The 18,367-nt window shown below is 33.7% G+C and overlaps 1 protein-coding gene across 1 annotated transcript; it reads right to left on the reverse strand.

The window, feature by feature from the left end:
• Positions 1 to 933: 933 nt before the first annotated feature.
• LOC129378371 (histone H2A.Z) lies at positions 934 to 2,295 on the reverse strand. The gene is made up of 5 exons (XM_055058708.1): positions 2,163 to 2,295; positions 1,809 to 1,886; positions 1,552 to 1,665; positions 1,348 to 1,477; positions 934 to 1,267 (listed from the first exon to the last, which is right to left on the reverse strand). Exons 1-5 carry the CDS (start codon positions 2,163 to 2,165, stop codon positions 1,206 to 1,208), a joined length of 387 nt encoding a protein of 128 aa, XP_054914683.1. The 5' UTR covers positions 2,166 to 2,295; the 3' UTR covers positions 934 to 1,205.
• Positions 2,296 to 18,367: the final 16,072 nt, after the last annotated feature.

The following is an 18,367-nucleotide window of genomic DNA, read 5'->3' on the forward strand; positions in this document are numbered from 1 at the left end:
TGGTTCTGTTATTTGCCAAACCTTCTGTGCTTTTTGGAGACCAAGTGAACAAACATTCAGCTAACAGTCATTGTCACTGGAAGTACTCAGCTCTGCTCTGGCATGTATTGACTACTCGAATAAAAGTTTCAAAGGTTTTGTTGAGAAAAAACAATTTTTTGAAAAAGTTCTCCGGCTCAATTTCATTTTGTAATTTGTTAGGTACTCATTTTGTATTAGCTTTTCACAAATAAATATTCAGTATATAGCTTTTGAACTGTATACATTAAGATTTTTGGATGAGTAAAAACACCTAGTGCTTCTCTTGAATTGATGGTTTCTTCATCCATCTCAATAAGCTACAAGAAACTGGCCCTTGAGGACAAATTTGGGTTCCAGGGCCCATCCGAGGGTTCAGCTCCATGAAGGTTAGTGTCCTGTAACTGTTAGATTAGTCTACTTCAACATACCAGAATTACAACTTGACTGCATACTATAATTCAGATAGGACCAGATCCCCTGGTAGAAACGATTGGAAAATATCCAAGTTTATTTACAAATACTGCTTGCAGCTTAAGATTGGTTTGTATTAACTAAAACATTTAAGTTAAATCTAGGGGAGTTATGGACCAGTAAAAGGACCTTAATTGCTGCATATTACAAGATTTAGGCCAGTACTCTGACTGCAATAGTAAATTTCTTTCTATTGTGTTCAAACATGTACACAAATTTGAACCAACTGTACATTATTTTCAAATGGACAACCCAGAGGTTTTATTCTATATGCACAGCTTTCATATTGAACCATAAACTTGTTTGCTTATAGAGCTCAGAATGCCTCAGAAGGAACGCTGGATTAGGGGAGCATTTCTGTTGCAAACATCAATGGTAAGTATTTTAAGAAAAAAAAACAAAACAAAAAAAACCCAATAAAAACCTCGAGGCAAACAAAAGGAAAAACAGAACAAATGCCCAACTAGGGCTTTATTAAAACACCACTTTAAACATGGGAATGCCACATAGCATGGATAAACTGCAGCACCAGAAAAAGGGAAAGAAAGCTTCTCTGAAGCCACTTGAGACAGAAAAAAAGGTAATATAAACTCAGTATGAATAAATGCAAGATTAACCATAAAAATTTCTAAACATGTTTGGATCCAAGACATTTAACCACTTCCGATGCAGATTTCAATCCTGAGACAGCACACCATCCAAAGCACCTCAGATTATACAGTCTTCTGTTGGCCCTTCTTTCCAATTAGAGACTTGTGGATGTGTGGGATCACACCTGGCCAAGAAAAACAGGTTTAGAAGACAAAATCGTGTTTAAAGGCGGTCCAATATCAAGGTGTCTAAAAGCATCTTTACCTCCACCAGCAATTGTGGCCTTGATAAGAGAATCAAGCTCCTCATCTCCTCTTATGGCAAGCTGCAAGTGGCGTGGAGTAATTCGTTTCACTTTGAGGTCCTTTGATGCATTTCCTGCCAACTCCAAAACCTGGACAGAGTCGGGATACTGAAATGGACACAAAGATCGACTCTTTACACAAATTTTAAATTGTTTAACAATACCTCAGCAGTGAGGTATTCAAGAATAGCTGCGCTGTACACTGCTGCTGTGGCTCCCACTCTGCCGTGACTGGTGGTTCTGGACTTGAGGTGTCTGTGGATACGACCCACTGGGAACTGCGTGGAGAACGAAGGAAACAACCGTGAAAAACTGAGAAACAATACGGCTCGCTGGCCAGCGGGTGGGACGCCCGCCGGTGGAACAGCCTTTGCGATGTGAACGGAGGAAGAGCTGTGCCAATGAATGAATGTGTTCAGACCTGCAGTCCTGCTCTCTGTGAGCGCGAAATAGCCTTTGTCTTGGTCTTTCCGGAGTCCTTCCCAGCCTTACCGCCAGCCTGGGGAACAGAGGTCAATCACAGTTTGTAACAGCTCAGCGGATCAGTACCGCCAAGCACAATTCAAATTTTAAAAAGCGAGTTGACAGACGCTTTTACTTTTAAGATACCCGCTACTTTTTCAAAGCTATCGGTTAGCACACTAAGCTACCAGCAGCTAACGGCTACATGCTAATGACAAAAAAAAGAAAATATCCCTGAAATACAGCTTCTTTAAAAACAAAAATATATTATGTTGTAGCGAACATATTACTGAATACGATCAGCGATACATACCATTTTATAGTTTTCTCAGATAAGACCTTACGACGCAGCACAAAATACAGATTTCCTTGCTACTGTCTTTAGCTGCTGTTGAAACAACTTCACCCGCTTGCCAACCGTTCCTCATTTATATACTCACTTTATCCGGGTTCCTTCCACTAGCCAATCACATATCACATGTATTCAGCCAATCAACAACACGTTCGTGGTAAAATTCTGTGAATGTTTACTATGGGTATTGTAGTACTTTTGTTCTTCCGGGTTTTTTTTAAATGTAATGTTTAAAAATACTGGAAAACTTCGTAAAGACCAACTTGTCTCAACTTACACATAAAATATGTTTTACAAAACATGTTCATAAATGTATTGTTTTTTTCCTTCTCTCCTTTGATTCACTGATACGTTTTTAACATTTCTGTGTCAAAATAAATTAAGTTTGTCTCAGTTTGTGAGCTTTTGATGTTCTTTTTTAAGCATAAATAACCGAATGTACCATTATTGTTGATGCTGAATTATGCATCTGGTTTCTCAACACAAGACATAATTTGTCTTTATATAATCTTAAAATTTCTAAATGTTTTGGATTATTTTGCTCTCTTTGGAGAATAGATCAGCATTCATTCTAAAGTCAGCTTTTCTTTTTCACATTGAGAATGTACTTATGACCACATGAGGTCAGTGTTGGTTTTTATTTATTCACTTTTTTTCAACGTGAACTACAGACTGTCAAACCTTGTATAAAGTTTGAGATCAAAATTAAGAGTTTATACTTAATAATAAATAACCTAGTGAGCTGCTTCCTTCTCTGATAGTTATGCTGAATTAAGCTGGTGTACCCAAACTGCACTGCTGTAAACATCACTCCTCCATTAATAACAATCATTGAATTAATTGCACACAAAAGTTACATGTTTTAGTTCAGTTGTAACGGGTAGTGGATACAGATGAAATTCTCGCTAAAATATGTTTTGTAATTGCCATGCGATGAGTGGTTTTTGGCGCCCTCTACTGGTTGCCAATAAATAGGAGGAGAAACTGTAAACTCCACACAGTCTGTTCAGCGCTCAACTGTGGTAAGTCACCAAATTCAGTTCTTTTCTGAACAGTCATAGTAACACTTCACGTTAATGCTCAAAGATTAACATGAAGTTTCATTACAGTACCCAGAACTAGTGGACCAGTAGGGAAGATTACTATGCTGATTTATATTAACCACTCATAACAGGTAATTATGTTACATTATTTATCAGTAATTTATGTTGTCAGTTAAGTTTGTCAGTTTTTTGTTTCAGTTAAGTTTGTCAGTTTGTCTTATGCATGTTGGTTTGCTGTGATTGCCAGTCTGTCAGTTTGTTTGTTCCCTGTTTCTATGATGACATGACGTGGCCAGCTTTGTTTTCTGTGAAACACCAGAGGATGCTGTTAAGTAGTTTAGTAGTTCATTTTTACTGCCGCCTATATTTATTTTTCTGATTTGTTTCATTATAAAAGAAAGACCAAGTAGCATTAAATTAATTTTAAAGTTGTATTATCAATAAAATATCACTATACGATCACCTGTTAGAAAAATATGTTATTAAGCCCGATTGTAATAATTATTTGTGAGACACAGTCTGTTCAACGCTCTACTGTGTGCATTTTTGACTTATTTCACTGAGATAAAGCTTCTTTGGTCTTACATAGATATGTGTTCAAAAAACACAGGAATTGTTAATTCAATCTGGAGAGACTCAGACGAGAAAGAAAGCGATTAGAAAAGTTAATTAAGACTTTGGCGCTCGGGCCCCGGCTAAGGACATCGAGCTGATGCGATAAACTCGGATGAGCATTCCCGATGCTGATAGGAATGTCATCCCCCTGGACCCAAACCTGGTGGTGGAGGTCAGTGAATGAAGTATGCCTAGGAGCCAGGACAGTGTAGGTGGAGAAGGGGTGGAAGTGGGTAGAGCGCAGCAGCGAAACGGAAGACACTTTGGATGGACGTCCTTATCAACTGGGGCATGGTCGGTGATTGGCTGCGACATGGCTTGGTCCAGCAATGATTGGTCGTCGGTGATTAGAAGGATGCACCTAATGAAAGCTGCGGGTGGGGCTAAAGAGTCTTCCAGCTTGAATTTACGCCAAGGCTTCATAACCACCAAAATATACTGCTTCTCAGTATTTTTATGCTGTTTCAAAGATTATGAAGCTGAACTTTCATGAATTTGCAGAAAATTACACAGTGGTGCATTGTTGACTTATTTCACTGAGAGAAAGCTTTTTTCGTCTTAGTCTTATTTTTGACTTCTTTCACTGAGCTCAACACTGGAATTGTTCAAAACACTAAAATATACTGCTTCTCAGTACTTCTATGCTGTTTCAAAGATTATAAAGATGAACTTTCATGAATTTGCAGAAAATTACAAAGTGCTGCATTTTTGACTTATTTCACTGAGAGAAAGCTTTTTTCGTCTTAGTCTTATTTTTGACTTCTTTCACTGAGATCAACACTGGAATTGTTCAAAACACTAAAATATACTGCTTCTCAGTACTTCTATGCTGTTTCAAAGATTATAAAGCTGAACTTTTATGAATTTGCAGAAAATTACACAGTGGTGCATTTTTGACTTATTTCACTGAGAGAAAGCTTTTTCGTCTTAGTCTTATTTTTGACTTCTTTCACTGAGATCAACACTGGAATTGTTCAAAACACTAAAATATACTGCTTCTCAGTACTTCTATGCTGTTTCAAAGATTATAAAGCTGAACTTTCATGAATTTGCAGAAAATTACAGTGGTGCATTTTTGACTTATTTCACTGAGAGAAAGCTTTTTTCGTCTTAGTCTTATTTTTGACTTTGTCACTGAGATCAACACTGGAATTATTCAAAACACTAAAATATACTGCTTCTCAGTACTTCTATGCTGTTTCAAAGATTATAAAGCTGAACTTTCATGAATTTGCAGAAAATTACACAGTGGTGCATTTTTGACTTATTTCACTGAGAGAAAGCTTTTTTCGTCTTAGTCTTATTTTGACTTCTTTCACTGAGATCAACACTGGAATTGTTCAAAACACTAAAATATACTGCTTCTCAGTACTTTGCTGTTTCAAAGATTATAAAGATGAACTTTCATGAATTTGCAGAAAATTACAAAGTGCTGCATTTTTGACTTATTTCACTGAGAGAAAGCTTTTTTCGTCTTAGTCTTATTTTTGACTTCTGTCACTGAGATCAACACTGGAATTGTTCAAAACACTAAAATATACTGCTTCTCAGTACTTCTATGCTGTTTCAAAGATTATAAAGCTGAACTTTCATGAATTTGCAGAAAATTACAAAGTGCTGCATTTTTGACTTATTTCACTGAGAGAAAGCTTTTTTCGCCTTAGTCTTAGTTTTGACTTCTTTCACTGAGATCAACACTGGAATTCTTCAAAACACTAAAATATACTGCTTCTCAGTACTTCTAAGCTGTTTCAAAGATTATAAAGCTGAACTTTCATGAATTTGCAGAAAATTACAAAGTGGTGCATTTTTGACTTATTTCACTGAGAGAAAGCTTTTTTCGTCTTAGTCTTATTTTGACTTCTTTCACTGAGATCAACACTGGAATTGTTCAAAACACTAAAATATACTGCTTCTCAGTACTTCTAAGCTGTTTCAAAGATTATAAAGCTGAACTTTCATGAATTTGCAGAAAATTACAAAGTGGTGCATTTTTGACTTATTTCACTGAGAGAAAGCTTTTTTCGTCTTAGTCTTATTTTTGACTTCTTTCACTGAGATCAACACTGGAATTGTTAAAACACTAAAATATACTGCTTCTCAGTACTTCTATGCTGTTTCAAAGATTATAAAGCTGAACTTTCATGAATTTGCAGAAAATTACACAGTGGTGCATTTTTGACTTATTTCACTGAGAGAAAGCTTTTTTCGTCTTAGTCTTATTTTTGACTTCTTTCACTGAGATCAACACTGGAATTGTTCAAAACACTAAAATATACTGCTTCTCAGTAGTTTATGCTGTTTCAAAGATTATAAAGCTGAACTTTCATGAATTTGCAGAAAATTACAAAGTGCTGCATTTTTGACTTATTTCACTGAGAGAAAGCTTTTTTCGTCTTAGTCTTATTTTTGACTTCTTCACTGAGATCAACACTGGAATTGTTCAAAACACTAAAATATACTGCTTCTCAGTGCTTCTAAGCTGTTTCAAAGATTATGAAGCTGAACTTTCATGAATTTGCAGAAAATTACAAAGTGCTGCATTTTTGACTTATTTCACTGAGAGAAAGCTTTTTTCGTCTTAGTCTTATTTTTGACTTCTTTCACTGAGATCAACACTGGAATTGTTCAAAACACTAAAATATTCTGCTTCTCAGTACTTCTATGCTGTTTCAAAGATTATAAAGCTGAACTTTCATGAATTTGCAGAAAATTACACAGTGGTGCATTTTTGACTTATTTCACTGAGAGAAAGCATTTTCGTCTTAGTCTTATTTTTCACTTCTTTCACTGAGATCAACACTGGAATTGTTCAAAACACTAAAATATACTGCTTCTCAGTACTTCTATGCTGTTTCAAAGATTATAAAGCTGAACTTTCATGAATTTGCAGAAAATTACAAAGTGCTGCATTTTTACTTATTTCACTGAGAGAAAGCTTTTTTCGCCTTAGTCTTAGTTTTGACTTCTTTCACTGAGATCAACACTGGAATTCTTCAAAACACTAAAATATACTGCTTCTCAGTACTTCTAAGCTGTTTCAAAGATTATAAAGCTGAACTTTCATGAATTTGCAGAAAATTACAAGTGGTGCATTTTTGACTTATTTCACTGAGAGAAAGCTTTTTTCGTCTTAGTCTTATTTTTGACTTCTTTCACTGAGATCAACACTGGAATTGTTAAAACACTAAAATATACTGCTTCTCAGTACTTTATGCTGTTTCAAAGATTATAAAGCTGAACTTTCATGAATTTGCAGAAAATTACACAGTGGTGCATTTTTGACTTATTTCACTGAGAGAAAGCTTTTTTCGTCTTAGTCTTATTTTTGACTTCTTTCACTGAGATCAACACTGGAATTGTTCAAAACACTAAAATATACTGCTTCTCAGTAGTTTATGCTGTTTCAAAGATTATAAAGCTGAACTTTCATGAATTTGCAGAAAATTACAAAGTGCTGCATTTTTGACTTATTTCACTGAGAGAAAGCTTTTTTCGTCTTAGTCTTATTTTGACTTCTGTCACTGAGATCAACACTGGAATTGTTCAAAACACTAAAATATACTGCTTCTCAGTGCTTCTAAGCTGTTTCAAAGATTATGAAGCTGAACTTTCATGAATTTGCAGAAAATTACAAAGTGCTGCATTTTTGACTTATTTCACTGAGAGAAAGCTTTTTTCGTCTTAGTCTTATTTTTGACTTCTTTCACTGAGATCAACACTGGAATTGTTCAAAACACTAAAATATTCTGCTTCTCAGTACTTCTATGCTGTTTCAAAGATTATAAAGCTGAACTTTCATGAATTTGCAGAAAATTACACAGTGGTGCATTTTTGACTTATTTCACTGAGAGAAAGCATTTTCGTCTTAGTCTTATTTTTCACTTCTTTCACTGAGATCAACACTGGAATTGTTCAAAACACTAAAATATACTGCTTCTCAGTACTTCTATGCTGTTTCAAAGATTATAAAGCTGAACTTTCATGAATTTGCAGAAAATTACACAGTGGTGCATTTTTACTTATTTCACTGAGAGAAAGCTTTTTTCGTCTTAGTCTTATTTTTGACTTCTTTCACTGAGATCAACACTGGAATTCTTCAAAACACTAAAATATACTGCTTCTCAGTACTTCTATGCTGTTTCAAAGATTATAAAGCTGAACTTTCATGAATTTGCAGAAAATTACACAGTGGTGCATTTTTGACTTATTTCACTGAGAGAAAGCTTTTTTCGTCTTAGTCTTATTTTGACTTCTGTCACTGAGATCAACACTGGAATTGTTCAAAACACTAAAATATACTGCTTCTCAGTACTTCTATGCTGTTTCAAAGATTATAAAGCTGAACTTTCATGAATTTGCAGAAAATTACACAGTGGTGCATTTTTGACTTATTTCACTGAGAGAAAGCTTTTTCGTCTTAGTCTTATTTTTGACTTTTGTCACTGAGATCAACACTGGAATTATTCAAAACACTAAAATATACTGCTTCTCAGTACTTCTATGCTGTTTCAAAGATTATAAAGCTGAACTTTCATGAATTTGCAGAAAATTACACAGTGGTGCATTTTTGACTTATTTCACTGAGAGAAAGCTTTTTTCGTCTTAGTCTTATTTTTCACTTCTTTCACTGAGATCAACACTGGAATTGTTCAAAACACTAAAATATACTGCTTCTCAGTACTTATGCTGTTTCAAAGATTATAAAGATGAACTTTCATGAATTTGCAGAAAATTACAAAGTGCTGCATTTTTGACTTATTTCACTGAGAGAAAGCTTTTTTCGTCTTAGTCTTATTTTTGACTTCTGTCACTGAGATCAACACTGGAATTGTTCAAAACACTAAAATATACTGCTTCTCAGTACTTCTATGCTGTTTCAAAGATTATAAAGCTGAACTTTCATGAATTTGCAGAAAATTACAAAGTGCTGCATTTTGACTTATTTCACTGAGAGAAAGCTTTTTTCGCCTTAGTCTTAGTTTTGACTTCTTTCACTGAGATCAACACTGGAATTCTTCAAAACACTAAAATATACTGCTTCTCAGTACTTCTAAGCTGTTTCAAAGATTATAAAGCTGAACTTTCATGAATTTGCAGAAAATTACAAAGTGGTGCATTTTTGACTTATTTCACTGAGAGAAAGCTTTTTTCGTCTTAGTCTTATTTTTGACTTCTTTCACTGAGATCAACACTGGAATTCTTCAAAACACTAAAATATACTGCTTCTCAGTACTTCTATGCTGTTTCAAAGATTATAAAGCTGAACTTTCATGAATTTGCAGAAAATTACACAGTGGTGCATTTTGACTTATTTCACTGAGAGAAAGCTTTTTTCGTCTTAGTCTTATTTTGACTTCTTCACTGAGATCAACACTGGAATTGTTCAAAACACTAAAATATACTGCTTCTCAGTACTTCTATGCTGTTTCAAAGATTATAAAGCTGAACTTTCATGAATTTGCAGAAAATTACACAGTGGTGCATTTTTGACTTATTTCACTGAGAGAAAGCTTTTTTCGTCTTAGTCTTATTTTTGACTTCTTTCACTGAGATCAACACTGGAATTGTTCAAAACACTAAAATATACTGCTTCTCAGTACTTTATGCTGTTTCAAAGATTATAAAGATGAACTTTCATGAATTTGCAGAAAATTACAAAGTGCTGCATTTTTGACTTATTTCACTGAGAGAAAGCTTTTTTCGTCTTAGTCTTATTTTTGACTTCTGTCACTGAGATCAACACTGGAATTGTTCAAAACACTAAAATATACTGCTTCTCAGTACTTCTATGCTGTTTCAAAGATTATAAAGCTGAACTTTCATGAATTTGCAGAAAATTACAAAGTGCTGCATTTTTGACTTATTTCACTGAGAGAAAGCTTTTTTCGCCTTAGTCTTAGTTTTGACTTCTTCACTGAGATCAACACTGGAATTGTTCAAAACACTAAAATATACTGCTTCTCAGTACTTCTAAGCTGTTTCAAAGATTATAAGCTGAACTTTCATGAATTTGCAGAAAATTACAAAGTGGTGCATTTTTGACTTATTTCACTGAGAGAAAGCTTTTTTCGTCTTAGTCTTATTTTTGACTTCTTTCACTGAGATCAACACTGGAATTCTTCAAAACACTAAAATATACTGCTTCTCAGTACTTCTATGCTGTTTCAAAGATTATAAAGCTGAACTTTCATGAATTTGCAGAAAATTACACAGTGGTGCATGTTTTACTTATTTCAATGAGAGAAAGCTTTTTTCGTCTTAGTCTTATTTTTGACTTCTTCACTGAGATCAACACTGGAATTGTTAAAAACACTAAAATATACTGCTTCTCAGTACTTCTATGCTGTTTCAAAGATTATAAAGCTGAACTTTCATGAATTTTCAGAAAATTACACAGTGGTGCATTTTTGACTTATTTCACTGAGAGAAAGCTTTTATCGTCTTAGTCTTATTTTTGACTTTTGTCACTGAGATCAACACTGGAATTGTTGAAAACACTAAAATATACTGCTTCTCAGTACTTCTATGCTGTTTCAAAGATTATAAAGCTGAACTTTCATGAATTTGCAGAAAATTACAAAGTGCTGCATTTTTGACTTATTTCACTGAGAGAAAGCTTTTTTCGCCTTAGTCTTAGTTTTGACTTCTTCACTGAGATCAACACTGGAATTCTTCAAAACACTAAAATATACTGCTTCTCAGTACTTCTAAGCTGTTTCAAAGATTATAAAGCTGAACTTTCATGAATTTGCAGAAAATTACAAGTGGTGCATTTTTGACTTATTTCACTGAGAGAAAGCTTTTTTCGTCTTAGTCTTATTTTTGACTTCTTTCACTGAGATCAACACTGGAATTCTTCAAAACACTAAAATATACTGCTTCTCAGTACTTCTATGCTGTTTCAAAGATTATAAAGCTGAACTTTCATGAATTTGCAGAAAATTACAGTGGTGCATTTTACTTATTTCAATGAGAGAAAGCTTTTTTCGTCTTAGTCTTATTTTTGACTTCTTTCACTGAGATCAACACTGGAATTGTTCAAAACACTAAAATATACTGCTTCTCAGTACTTCTATGCTGTTTCAAAGATTATAAAGCTGAACTTTCATGAATTTGCAGAAAATTACACAGTGGTGCATTTTTGACTTATTTCACTGAGAGAAAGCTTTTATCGTCTTAGTCTTATTTTTGACTTTTGTCACTGAGATCAACACTGGAATTGTTCAAAACACTAAAATATACTGCTTCTCAGTACTTTATGCTGTTTCAAAGATTATAAAGATGAACTTTCATGAATTTGCAGAAAATTACACAGTGGTGCATTTTTGACTTATTTCACTGAGAGAAAGCTTTTTTCGTCTTAGTCTTATTTTGACTTCTTTCACTGAGATCAACACTGGAATTGTTCAAAACACTAAAATATCCCTCCTGTTGTCCTCGGCTCATGTCGACCGAGGACAAGCCCTTAAAAAATATGTTTTTCAATTGCAGCTGCATACAGAAACTTTAATCTAACAGTCCTGCATCAGAACTACGGTGTGCACAACTCAGGGGGAAGTTTAGGCTCAAGCAATCCAAATGTGAACTTTACAAAAGAAATAAAGATAACCAAACCCAGGCCTCAGGTCAGACTGACCGGAAGACTAAGGAAATTACAGCTGGACAGGCAAACAGTATGGAATGGCATCACTGATCTCCGTAAAACTGATATCTTTTCAAATTTCCCCCCCCTCCTGTTGCCCTCGGGTTGACATGACCGAGGACAAGCCCTTATAAAACATTTTTTAATTGCAACTGCATACAGAAACTTGAAATCTAACAGTCCTGAATCAGACCTACAGTGTTCACAACTCAGATGGAATTTTCTGCTGGAGCAATTCAAATGTGAACTTGACGAAAAAATAAGACTAACCTCCTGTTGTCTTCGGGTCAAAATGACCCGAAGACAAGAGGAGGGATATACTGCTTCTCAGTAGTTTATGCTGTTTCAAAGATTATAAAGCTGAACTTTCATGAATTTGCAGAAAATTACAAAGTGCTGCATTTTTGACTTATTTCACTGAGAGAAAGCTTTTTTGTCTTAGTCTTATTTTTGACTTCTGTCACTGAGATCAACACTGGAATTGTTCAAAACACTAAAATATACTGCTTCTCAGTGCTTCTAAGCTGTTTCAAAGATTATGAAGCTGAACTTTCATGAATTTGCAGAAAATTACAAAGTGCTGCATTTTTGACTTATTTCACTGAGAGAAAGCTTTTTTCGTCTTAGTCTTATTTTTGACTTCTTTCACTGAGATCAACACTGGAATTGTTCAAAACACTAAAATATTCTGCTTCTCAGTACTTCTATGCTGTTTCAAAGATTATAAAGCTGAACTTTCATGAATTTGCAGAAAATTACACAGTGGTGCATTTTGACTTATTTCACTGAGAGAAAGCTTTTTTTCGTCTTAGTCTTATTTTTGACTTCTTTCACTGAGATCAACACTGGAATTCTTCAAAACACTAAAATATACTGCTTCTCAGTACTTCTATGCTGTTTCAAAGATTATAAAGCTGAACTTTCATGAATTTGCAGAAAATTACACAGTGGTGCATTTTTGACTTATTCACTGAGAGAAAGCTTTTTTCGTCTTAGTCTTATTTTTGACTTCTGTCACTGAGATCAACACTGGAATTGTTCAAAACACTAAAATATACTGCTTCTCAGTACTTCTATGCTGTTTCAAAGATTATAAAGCTGAACTTTCATGAATTTGCAGAAAATTACACAGTGGTGCATTTTTGACTTATTTCACTGAGAGAAAGCTTTTATCGTCTTAGTCTTATTTTGACTTTTGTCACTGAGATCAACACTGGAATTATTCAAAACACTAAAATATACTGCTTCTCAGTACTTCTATGCTGTTTCAAAGATTATAAAGCTGAACTTTCATGAATTTGCAGAAAATACACAGTGGTGCATTTTTGACTTATTTCACTGAGAGAAAGCTTTTTTCGTCTTAGTCTTATTTTTGACTTCTTTCACTGAGATCAACACTGGAATTGTTCAAAACACTAAAATACTGCTTCTCAGTACTTTATGCTGTTTCAAAGATTATAAAGATGAACTTTCATGAATTTGCAGAAAATTACAAAGTGCTGCATTTTGACTTATTTCACTGAGAGAAAGCTTTTTTCGTCTTAGTCTTATTTTTGACTTCTGTCACTGAGATCAACACTGGAATTGTTCAAAACACTAAAATATACTGCTTCTCAGTACTTCTATGCTGTTTCAAAGATTATAAAGCTGAACTTTCATGAATTTGCAGAAAATTACAAAGTGCTGCATTTTTGACTTATTTCACTGAGAGAAAGCTTTTTCGCCTTAGTCTTAGTTTTGACTTCTTTCACTGAGATCAACACTGGAATTGTTCAAAACACTAAAATATACTGCTTCTCAGTACTTCTAAGCTGTTTCAAAGATTATAAAGCTGAACTTTCATGAATTTGCAGAAAATTACAAAGTGGTGCATTTTTGACTTATTTCACTGAGAGAAAGCTTTTTTCGTCTTAGTCTTATTTTTGACTTCTTTCACTGAGATCAACACTGGAATTCTTCAAAACACTAAAATATACTGCTTCTCAGTACTTCTATGCTGTTTCAAAGATTATAAAGCTGAACTTTCATGAATTTGCAGAAAATTACACAGTGGTGCATGTTTTACTTATTTCAATGAGAGAAAGCTTTTTTCGTCTTAGTCTTATTTTTGACTTCTTTCACTGAGATCAACACTGGAATGTTAAAAACACTAAAATATACTGCTTCTCAGTACTTCTATGCTGTTTCAAAGATTATAAAGCTGAACTTTCATGAATTTTCAGAAAATTACACAGTGGTGCATTTTGACTTATTTCACTGAGAGAAGCTTTTATCGTCTTAGTCTTATTTTTGACTTTTGTCACTGAGATCAACACTGGAATGTTCAAAACACTAAATATACTGCTTCTCAGTACTTCTATGCTGTTTCAAAGATTATAAAGCTGAACTTTCATGAATTTGCAGAAAATTACAAAGTGCTGCATTTTTGACTTATTTCACTGAGAGAAAGCTTTTTTCGCCTTAGTCTAGTTTTGACTTCTTTCACTGAGATCAACACTGGAATTCTTCAAAACACTAAAATATACTGCTTCTCAGTACTTCTAAGCTGTTTCAAAGATTATAAAGCTGAACTTTCATGAATTTGCAGAAAATTACAAAGTGGTGCATTTTTGACTTATTTCACTGAGAGAAAGCTTTTTTCGTCTTAGTCTTATTTTTGACTTCTTTCACTGAGATCAACACTGGAATTCTTCAAAACACTAAAATATACTGCTTCTCAGTACTTCTATGCTGTTTCAAAGATTATAAAGCTGAACTTTCATGAATTTGCAGAAAATTACACAGTGGTGCATGTTTACTTATTTCAATGAGAGAAAGCTTTTTCGTCTTAGTCTTATTTTTGACTTCTTTCACTGAGATCAACACTGGAATTGTTAAAAACACTAAAATACTGCTTCTCAGTACTTCTATGCTGTTTCAAAGATTATAAAGCTGAACTTTCATGAATTTGCAGAAAATTACACAGTGGTGCATTTTTGACTTATTTCACTGAGAGAAAGCTTTTATCGTCTTAGTCTTATTTTTGACTTTTGTCACTGAGATCAACACTGGAATTGTTCAAAACACTAAAATATACTGCTTCTCAGTACTTTATGCTGTTTCAAAGATTATAAAGATGAACTTTCATGAATTTGCAGAAAATTACACAGTGGTGCATTTTGACTTATTTCACTGAGAGAAAGCTTTTTTCGTCTTAGTCTTATTTTTGACTTCTTTCACTGAGATCAACACTGGAATTGTTCAAAACACTAAAATATACTGCTTCTCAGTAGTTTATGCTGTTTCAAAGATTATAAAGCTGAACTTTCATGAATTTGCAGAAAATTACAAAGTGCTGCATTTTTGACTTATTTCACTGAGAGAAAGCTTTTTTCGTCTTAGTCTTATTTTTGACTTCTGTCACTGAGATCAACACTGGAATTGTTCAAAACACTAAAATATACTGCTTCTCAGTGCTTCTAAGCTGTTTCAAAGATTATGAAGCTGAACTTTCATGAATTTGCAGAAAATTACAAAGTGCTGCATTTTTGACTTATTTCACTGAGAGAAAGCTTTTTCGTCTTAGTCTTATTTTGACTTCTTTCACTGAGATCAACACTGGAATTGTTCAAAACACTAAAATATTCTGCTTCTCAGTACTTCTATGCTGTTTCAAAGATTATAAAGCTGAACTTTCATGAATTTGCAGAAAATTACACAGTGGTGCATTTTGACTTATTTCACTGAGAGAAAGCTTTTTTTCGTCTTAGTCTTATTTTCACTTCTTTCACTGAGATCAACACTGGAATTCTTCAAAACACTAAAATATACTGCTTCTCAGTACTTCTATGCTGTTTCAAAGATTATAAAGCTGAACTTTCATGAATTTGCAGAAAATTACACAGTGGTGCATTTTTGACTTATTTCACTGAGAGAAAGCTTTTTCGTCTTAGTCTTATTTTGACTTCTGTCACTGAGATCAACACTGGAATTGTTCAAAACACTAAAATATACTGCTTCTCAGTACTTCTATGCTGTTTCAAAGATTATAAAGCTGAACTTTCATGAATTTGCAGAAAATTACACAGTGGTGCATTTTGACTTATTTCACTGAGAGAAAGCTTTTATCGTCTTAGTCTTATTTTTGACTTTTGTCACTGAGATCAACACTGGAATTATTCAAAACACTAAAATATACTGCTTCTCAGTACTTCTATGCTGTTTCAAAGATTATAAAGCTGAACTTTCATGAATTTGCAGAAAATTACACAGTGGTGCATTTTTGACTTATTTCACTGAGAGAAAGCTTTTTTCGTCTTAGTCTTATTTTTGACTTCTTTCACTGAGATCAACACTGGAATTGTTCAAAACACTAAATATACTGCTTCTCAGTACTTTATGCTGTTTCAAAGATTATAAAGATGAACTTTCATGAATTTGCAGAAAATTACAAAGTGCTGCATTTTTGACTTATTTCACTGAGAGAAAGCTTTTTCGTCTTAGTCTTATTTTGACTTCTGTCACTGAGATCAACACTGGAATTGTTCAAAACACTAAAATATACTGCTTCTCAGTACTTCTATGCTGTTTCAAAGATTATAAAGCTGAACTTTCATGAATTTGCAGAAAATTACAAAGTGCTGCATTTTTGACTTATTCACTGAGAGAAAGCTTTTTTCGCCTTAGTCTTAGTTTTGACTTCTTTCACTGAGATCAACACTGGAATTGTTCAAAACACTAAAATATACTGCTTCTCAGTACTTCTAAGCTGTTTCAAAGATTATAAAGCTGAACTTTCATGAATTTGCAGAAAATTACAAAGTGGTGCATTTTTGACTTATTTCACTGAGAGAAAGCTTTTTTCGTCTTAGTCTTATTTTTGACTTCTTCACTGAGATCAACACTGGAATTCTTCAAACACTAAAATATACTGCTTCTCAGTACTTCTATGCTGTTTCAAAGATTATAAAGCTGAACTTTCATGAATTTGCAGAAATTACACAGTGGTGCATGTTTTACTTATTTCAATGAGAGAAAGCTTTTTTCGTCTTAGTCTTATTTTTGACTTCTTTCACTGAGATCAACACTGGAATTGTTAAAAACACTAAAATATACTGCTTCTCAGTACTTCTATGCTGTTTCAAAGATTATAAAGCTGAACTTTCATGAATTTTCAGAAAATTACACAGTGGTGCATTTTTGACTTATTTCACTGAGAGAAAGCTTTTATCGTCTTAGTCTTATTTCTGACTTTTGTCACTGAGATCAACACTGGAATTGTTCAAAACACTAAAATATACTGCTTCTCAGTACTTCTATGCTGTTTCAAAGATTATAAAGCTGAACTTTCATGAATTTGCAGAAAATTACAAAGTGCTGCATTTTTGACTTATTTCACTGAGAGAAAGCTTTTTTCGCCTTAGTCTTAGTTTTGACTTCTTTCACTGAGATCAACACTGGAATTCTTCAAAACACTAAAATATACTGCTTCTCAGTACTTCTAAGCTGTTTCAAAGATTATAAAGCTGAACTTTCATGAATTTGCAGAAAATTACAAAGTGGTGCATTTTTGACTTATTTCACTGAGAGAAAGCTTTTTTCGTCTTAGTCTTATTTTTGACTTCTTTCACTGAGATCAACACTGGAATTCTTCAAAACACTAAAATATACTGCTTCTCAGTACTTCTATGCTGTTTCAAAGATTATAAAGCTGAACTTTCATGAATTTGCAGAAAATTACACAGTGGTGCATGTTTTACTTATTTCAATGAGAGAAAGCTTTTTTCGTCTTAGTCTTATTTTTGACTTCTTTCACTGAGATCAACACTGGAATTGTTAAAAACACTAAAATATACTGCTTCTCAGTACTTCTATGCTGTTTCAAAGATTATAAAGCTGAACTTTCATGAATTTGCAGAAAATTACACAGTGGTGCATTTTTGACTTATTTCACTGAGAGAAAGCTTTTATCGTCTTAGTCTTATTTTTGACTTTTGTCACTGAGATCAACACTGGAATTGTTCAAAACACTAAAATATACTGCTTCTCAGTACTTTATGCTGTTTCAAAGATTATAAAGATGAACTTTCATGAATTTGCAGAAAATTACACAGTGGTGCATTTTGACTTATTTCACTGAGAGAAAGCTTTTTTCGTCTTAGTCTTATTTTTGACTTCTTTCACTGAGATCAACACTGGAATTGTTCAAAACACTAAAATATACTGCTTCTCAGTAGTTTATGCTGTTTCAAAGATTATAAAGCTGAACTTTCATGAATTTGCAGAAAATTACAAAGTGCTGCATTTTTGACTTATTTCACTGAGAGAAAGCTTTTTCGTCTTAGTCTTATTTTTGACTTCTGTCACTGAGATCAACACTGGAATTGTTCAAAACACTAAAATATACTGCTTCTCAGTGCTTCTAAGCTGTTTCAAAGATTATGAAGCTGAACTTTCATGAATTTGCAGAAAATTACAAAGTGCTGCATTTTGACTTATTTCACTGAGAGAAAGCTTTCTTCGTCTTAGTCTTATTTTTGACTTCTTTCACTGAGATCAACACTGGAATTGTTCAAAACACTAAAATATTCTGCTTCTCAGTACTTCTATGCTGTTTCAAAGATTATAAAGCTGAACTTTCATGAATTTGCAGAAAATTACACAGTGGTGCATTTTTGACTTATTTCACTGAGAGAAAGCTTTTTTCGTCTTAGTCTTATTTTTGACTTCTGTCACTGAGATCAACACTGGAATTGTTCAAAACACTAAAATATACTGCTTCTCAGTACTTCTATGCTGTTTCAAAGATTATGAAGCTGAACTTTCATGAATTTGCAGAAAATTACACAGTGGTGCATTTTTGACTTATTTCACTGAGAGAAAGC

The sequence above is a fragment of the Poeciliopsis prolifica genome, unplaced genomic scaffold, assembly GCF_027474105.1.
Source record: "Poeciliopsis prolifica strain line A6 unplaced genomic scaffold, Auburn_PproV2 SCAFFOLD051, whole genome shotgun sequence".
NCBI lineage: Eukaryota > Metazoa > Chordata > Actinopteri > Cyprinodontiformes > Poeciliidae > Poeciliopsis > Poeciliopsis prolifica.

Coding starts and splice junctions, on each gene's coding strand:
- LOC129378371 (XM_055058708.1), bottom strand. Junction 1,666..1,808: donor CACAGAGAGCAGGACTGCAG/GTCTGAACACAT, acceptor TTCTCCACGCAG/TTCCCAGTGGGTCGTATCCA. Junction 1,268..1,347: donor GGCCACAATTGCTGGTGGAG/GTAAAGATGCTT, acceptor TTTCTTGGCCAG/GTGTGATCCCACACATCCAC.